This window comes from Borostomias antarcticus (genome assembly GCF_949987555.1).
Source record: "Borostomias antarcticus genome assembly, chromosome: 16".
In the NCBI taxonomy this organism is placed as follows: Eukaryota; Metazoa; Chordata; class Actinopteri; order Stomiiformes; family Stomiidae; genus Borostomias; species Borostomias antarcticus.
The window spans coordinates 8,404,961-8,412,254 of NC_140249.1; the positions used below are offsets into that span (position 1 = coordinate 8,404,961).

Genomic DNA, 7,294 nt, shown 5'->3' on the forward strand with positions numbered 1-7,294 from the left:
ACTGTATGCACACTGTCCTAGCATGGTGGCTGAACGGTCTGAGAGCAGAACTTGCTTCGGAGGGGAGGAGGGAGGATGGAACAGGGTTGGGGGCAGTGTGGGCTGAACATCTCTTCTGGGAGAAAGGAGAGAGAGGAGTCTGCTCTGGGTCGAAGGCCTCCAGGCCCCAAGTACAGTCCCATAGGCGCCCTGTGGTTGGCCTGTGTTAAAAGTGGCCAAGCCTGGCTAGACTCTCATCAGGTGACCAGGCTATGTGGAGTGCTGGTAGGCTGGATACTTGGACTGGTCAGAGGGCGAGATGGTGGAGGGTAGGAGGCTGCGTAGAGGGCTAATGGTGTCCACAGTGCGGTGTTCCTCACTCTGTTGGAGAGCTGCCATCTGTCTCAACTGGAATGTGAAACAAGAGGCATAATCTGGAATGAGACATTGGACTGCAGATAAGGAATTCTTCACAATCGCTCGCAGTAAGTCTGTTTTAAACCAGATTTCTAGTGACATGGTTGCCAAGAGAACATTTCATCAACATTCATCATGTCACAAATATACAAAGAAATATCATATCCTAACTGACAGATACACCTTGTAACTCCAATTTGGGATTTTATTTCTTTTTCATTTGAGGCTCTAATAGTGCTCCCCTTGTATCATAGTATACATGACACAATACTGTACATTTTGTTTGGAAAGGTTAACTGACAAAGTACCACTGTGTGCAGTACGTTTCCCTAACGGTCCTTTCAATCAGAAGCTCATACTCTCAACTGTATATGTCAGGGATAGCGTTTGGGCAGCCGGTGCTTATGGAAGAAGAAGGATCAACAGTGTGTTCAGAACCTAGAGGCCAAGCCCAGGTTTTGTAACTCACCGAAGGGCTCTTCTTTTTCCATAATCACCGGCTGGCCGTACGTTAGCCTGCTTATTACACGGCTCCTTACCAACCACATTAATACTAGTAAGACTACTCGTTTTATTTCACCAGGGACATGGTTCTGTGGTCCTGGGTAACGGATGTTTTCGGAGATTGAACATTAGGCTACAACAGCCAAACTGTTATTGTTTAGAATGTTCAAACTTTCAGACAACTTTCATCTGTCACTCATAGACATCATGTGTTGCCCTTAGCAGCGGTGAATATTGCTCGTAGCCGGGAATTATCGAGAAATAATTCACCGGTAGAACGTTGAACGTAGAACGTGTGTCCAATCAGAATCAAGTATTTCAGAGAGCTGTGTAATAACCATGTATAACCATTGTTGTAAATGTATAACCATTGTTGTAACCATGACCTCTGTGGAATGATATGAGAACAATAATCCTGCAGCATCTATGTAGAAGACCTGGGTACTAGAGGGGTTCCTCACTGGGCTGGGCAGAGAGCAGAGGGAGAAGGATGGGAAGAGGGAAGGGGGCTCTTTGGGTCGTTGGTAGGGGATGCTATAAGACCAACCTTTTCTGGCTCATTTGTTTTGATTGCGAATTCGCAGGCATCTCCTCTTTAGCGGTGGCTCCAGCTCAGGGCTCCCAGCGGCCGCCAGTGGTGCGTTGATGCCACAGGACAAGATGGCCGTCTTGTCGGAGCAGGGCTTTGGCACCGGCTGGATGACTACAGAGCCAGCCTTGGAGAGCAGGGGCAGTGCATAGGCATGTTCTTCGTCCTCCAGATTGGCGTCAGGATCCGGCTTGCCTTCCCCAGGGCCCCCCACCTCTTCGCTCGGGGCCCGCTTCCCCGCGTCCCACTCTGCCACGGAGCAGCTGTTCTCCTTCAGCGCCTCTCGTTCCAGCTCCACGCTGGCCGGCTCTTCCTCGCCCCCTCCTCCTCCTCCTCCTCCTCCTCCTCCCCTGCGCTCCAGGCCGTGCTCTCCCTCGCCCCCTCCTCCTCCGGCCCTGTGGTCCAGGCCCTGCTCCGAAGGAGGCGCAAGCAGCGCGCTCCGGCCGGCGCCATTCACTATGACGTTACAGGGGGCGGCGGGGCCAGGCTCGGTCCGGGGGGTGCTGCCCGGCGGAGGGTGTGGGGCTGGGTAGGGGCTTGGCTGGGGCAAGGAGGGGTCAGCGCTGCGGAGAGATGCAGCGTCACCTGGCAGAGGGGTTGAGTCCAGCGGGCTCCCGGCAGCCTCCCTCGCCCCCTCCTTGCCCATAATGCCTCGCGGGCTGCCGCTCCTCCTCAGCCCGGGACCGTCCGGTGAAGCCGGCCCGGAGGGTGAGGGACTGGAATCCAATTCTGGCTCCACTTTCACCTGGACAGCGGGCATAACCCTCTGGATGACCTGCTGCCCTCGTGAGCGTCCACCCAAAGTCAGGTCGATCACGCCTTCCGTCAGGGAGGGTGCACCGGACAGCGAGAGGCCGGAGCTGGGGCTGCCCCCAGAGCTCTCCTCAGCCTTCACCGTCCGGTCCACGAGGTCCGCCCGGCTCCTCTCCGAGCCCAGGTGGCCGGGGGTGTAGCTGGAGAACCCTGGGGAGAGGGCCCCCCCAGAGCTGGACGACCCTCCCTGGCGGTCTCTGTCCCCACCAGACGAACTGGGAGAGAACGCGTGTGGATCCGGAGGCTCGGCCGACTCCTCCGCAGCGCTAGGAATGGGCTGGTGGCTGTCTCGGTGGTGCCCAGACATCTTAGGGTGGAAGGGAATAGGCACAGGGATGGGGATTGGGACGGGCAAGGGGACAATGACAGGATAAGGGACTAAAAGAGTTGGCGGGGGAACCAGGGGGGCGAAGGATGGCATGCCAAAGTTCATCATGTGGGGCATGGGGATGTGGCCGTTTGGCATCATGTTGACCGGAGGGAAGGGGGGCAGGCCGGGCATGTGGAGGCCAGGGTGAGAGGGCAGCCCCGGCATGCTGGGGGTGGAGGAGGGGTGCATGTGTGGTGAGAGCAGGGGGCGGTGCATAGAGCTGGAGGGAGGGCAGAGGGTCCGGGGGGGCATGGGCGGGGGCGGACCGATGCCAGGAATCATGGGGTTGGATAGGGGGCTGTTTGGGCCTGTGGCGTGGGGGGGGCGGAGGAAAGGTGGGCGCATCTGCTGCATCATCTGGTGCTCCATGAACAAGGGCAGGGGCACTGGCCCACGAGGCGTCATCACCATGGGGGGGCTCCCTGGGGGGACCCCCATTGGGGGGTGCAGGGTGGGGACTGGTGGCGGGGGTAAGGTGGGGCTCTCGTGGGGTCTGGGCGTTGGGTTTTTGGCTGAAGAGGAGGGAGAGCAGACAGTGCCGCTCTCGGAGGGAGAGGCGGCAGAGGAAGGAGCCAGCACGGAGGAGGTGGTGGCGACCCCTGGGGATGGGGCCTTTCGGCGCAGGTCAGTCAAGGGAGTGCCCCAGGACTCTGGCGTGAGCAGCTGCACGCCGGCGCTGCTCTCTGCCTTGCTGTCCGCCAGGTTGTGTCCAGGGTTGCAAAAGCCCCCTGGAAGGGCTGCTTGAGTCTCCTTGTAAAAGATGTCCATCTTGTACTGGTTCAGGCATTTGGCACTGCAGAACTGCAGTCTTCGCTCGCCAGCACCAAAGTCCAGGTATTCCTTGGTGTGGCGGATGTGTTTGCACCAGTCACACACCTGGAACACAAAACACAGACAACGCAACCACATCAGTGGGTATAACATTCTGAATTCTCCTTTTACTCTGGCACCTTTGGTTAGCAAAGTGAGAGTAATAACTGAAACTGACAATATAATACGTATCTGACAATATAATGCAAGCAATCTATCCCCGAACAAATACAGTGTGTATGTGTGTGTGTGTGTGTGTGTGTGTCTGTCTGTTTGTAGTGAGGTGCAAGTCTGCATGGAAGCTTCACACTTGTGCTAAAGACATCTATGTCCAAACAAGGAATTTCATTGCCCTTACACCTCCATAAGGAGCAGGTCATGCATAATTAGATATTGATCCAGATGTGACAGTTGCACAGCCAGAGCAGGGGGAGGAAAAAGATTGAGCCACAAGTTAAAGGTTTTCCCTGTCCCACTTGAGGACGTCAAGCTCTAGGATCGGTTGCTAACTGTCTGTTACAACACATTAACCCAAATGTGTATAAATATGATTATACTTTAAAATCGATCACTCTGCATTTTATGAGGGGTAGAGCTTTATTTAGGAGTAGAGCTTTATTTAGGGGTAGAGCTTTATTTAGGAGTAGAGCTTTATTTAGGTATGAAAGAAAAATCTCAGTGATTCATCCGTATACTGTCTATTGACAAGTTTGAATTAAAGGTCCCCTATTAAGTTAATAAAAGTCTCTGGGATCTCTACAACATGTCTTGAATGAATATTAATATTTCTGGTGAAAATACCACTAGCTTCCCTCTATCCCCTCTGTTTCAATCCTGTTCTGGATGTGCTGTTTCTGTGTCTGCAGCTTTAATGCAAATGAGCTGCTGCTCCACACCCCAAATCTGGCCACGCCTCCAGAAGTCTAAACAATGCAAATGCAGCAGGTTTCTGAATGGCTAGTTAAAGGAGTAGTAAAGGGAAAATGGATGTTTAGCCATGTTTTAAGGTTACTTATGATCATATACAATATGAACCTTCAGCCTTCAACTCCTTCATACTTTGAGCTACAGAAACCATTCAATTATCAAAATGGTCAGCTCTTTAAGGTCAGTATGGGGTATCTTTCAGATTCTTTTATACTTTTCAAAATATTCAGCTTTTTCAATATTTTTTTTTCAATGGAAGTCTATGGGCGGACCTTGAAATCCTCTTCAGCTTTGAAACCTATCTCCTTCATTTTTAGGGCCCGAGCACTGACGGTGCGAGGCCCTATTGAAATTGTAAGGATTATTATTATTCTCCTACCTTCTTCTTCTCCCCAAACAAATGCCTTTTTGGTGGCCTAAACATCGATGAAAATGCATGAAACTTTGCAGATACTTCAGTCCCGGTGAAAAATTTTATATTTCATGGGTGACGGAAATGGGCGTGGCAAAACGGCTCAAGAGCTCCCCCTGGAAATTTTTAAATGGCGCGCCCCACCTTTCACTTTCACAGACCAGTTCACACGCACTGGGTAGTAACGCAGTCTGGCTTTATCATACTGCAGACATCTTGCCTAAACCAGTGTCTAAACTGGACTTGATTGAGTGGAGAAACTTCCCAAACTCTTTTTCACACTTTGTAATCAAACAAACAGCATTTAAACCACTTTTGGTCCGTACATTGAGCACCAGAGGCAATTAATGTGGTGCATCTCTAGTGCGTAGAGTGGGTGAACCCTCAACATGGCCGATTCCCATCAGACCACACACAGCTCACTCTGTCAGCCCAAGGGGGAGGTGGCAGAAACTCACTGGAGATAATTAAGGCATTAATCAGTTGTCAGACCCCTCAACGATGTCCATCCATCAAAAAGACCTTCAGTCCCTGCTGCGGAATGCTAATAAGTTATGGGACGCTATTGGAGAAGAACAAGGTTTGGATTACAGACATAATGATGGTGCACACTGACACCTACACATCTGTACATGCGGTACAGGTTCTTCCTAAGTTGATTCGAAAATAGTCTTGCAGCAGTACAGGTTTTCATGTCAAGTCTAAAGCAGGTAATGCTTGCTCATTATCTATATGTTCTCGTTTGCTCATTGACTCCCTGACTCCTCTCTCCTCTCATCTTACTCTTACTGCCGTGTGGACCTATGATTACCTGGCTTTGATCACTGACTGATGACTGCCAGGTCACAAGCACACCATATCCTATCCTGAGATTTCCTGAATTGTTAGGATTATACAACTAGTAATTTTGCTTTGACAAGACCTTCCTACTGTTTCATGATTCTAATAAGACAAATATTCTTAGTGTCTTCTTGGCATGCTAGCTTGTTTTCTCAGGAAAATACCCATGTAACAGCTGAATGTACCAGGTATGGTGTTCATTCATACAGGTGACTGATCCATCCTGTAGTTAACAGTCACTGTTTAAATCAGCCGTCTCCTCTTTTTAACTGCCCATTTAATCCTGTGAAATTCAATGAGCCATGGCTGAATAAAAGTCCAAAGTTTCTCTGTGAGTTGAGCTTGATGATAGTAGACCTGGGATATTTTAAATAATAAATGTGTTGAAAATGCCCTGGACTCAGAAAGACAGATGGGGAGCACTTAACGACGTTCTGCGCCGTGAGTGAAATTTCACTGCGCATTACCCTAATGGAGATGTTTTTTTCTCTCTCTCATTTACCCTCTCTTTCACACAGATGTTTGCAGTTGAATGTAATTATGGTCATTTATTTCAACCGTGGCCATGGAACCAGCGGCCACACCGGTGTGGGTTATCTGCCATTTTGTCATGGTTGTGGTGCCCCAGACTCCCTTTGACATAACTAGCTTGCTTCCAGGCAAGTGGTAAAGAACCTCCATCTTTTCCTCGGTCCTCTGATCTTCCCTTGACCCTCATATGTGACCTAAATGCTTCCCTTTACAATGCAATGGCATTTGACCGATACTTACAAAAAGTATAATGGTTTTATTGTAGTGGTTGTATTGATTAGAACTTAAAGTTATTATATGTAATTTATTTATGTCAGGGTAAATTCTGATGTCTGCTTGGAGCAGTTTGGGTTCAGCCACTCTCTCAAATAAGACTGTAAAGGAACATTCCTTGTTGATGTTTGAATCGAAGCACGTGCGCATGCTGCTGTTCTCCTCAAACAGCGGTGCCAACAGAGTTCTAGAAATTACTGTAGCAGAGCCAAACTGCGCTCTACAAAGAAACAGTTTTCACAGAGGCCATCACTGAAGGAATCCTCTGGATTTATATTAGCAATAGAGAAATAATTAAGTGTTTAAAATCCTTCATATTATAGGTTCAAACTTACTGTACTGTACATAAAGTCTAGGAGCAAACCAGTAATTAACAGGTTATTGATATGGAATAAGAATTTAACTATTAGATTAGTCTTATTGGTTGAGAAGATGGGATAATATTCCTGGGACCAGTTACTCAAAGACTGTAGTGACCTGTAGGACTGGACTGGACTGGAAGTCACTTTGGATAAAAGCATCAGTTGATTTGGTCACTCTATGGATTGTACAGTAAAAGCCACATTCATGACTCCATTAATTTCAAGGATTTCAGGATAATCACAGACACACAAGCACGCAGACATGTGCACAAACAAGCACACACGTACACACACACACACGCAAACACCCGCACGCATGCACGCACGCACGCACACACACACACACACACCTCCACAGGAAACTACTTGATGCTGTGTCAGCTACTAGTGGAAGGAGAGGTGATATGGAACTTATGTTCTAGAGTGTGAATGTGAGTGTTGGTAATTTCAATTGGGTAGTACAATTG

The 7,294-nt window shown here is 49.3% G+C and overlaps 1 protein-coding gene across 1 annotated transcript in view; it reads right to left on the reverse strand.

The window, feature by feature from the left end:
- Positions 1-1,457: 1,457 nt before the first annotated feature.
- The window catches only part of sobpa (sine oculis binding protein homolog a), a gene marked incomplete at both ends in the record, with an annotated part of 41,994 nt that continues 36,157 nt past the window's right edge, over positions 1,458-7,294 (reverse strand). The window contains one exon of the mRNA XM_084451088.1: positions 1,458-3,548. Coding sequence (XP_084307214.1) covers positions 1,458-3,548 — 2,091 coding nt within the window. The remainder of the gene's footprint in view (positions 3,549-7,294) is intronic.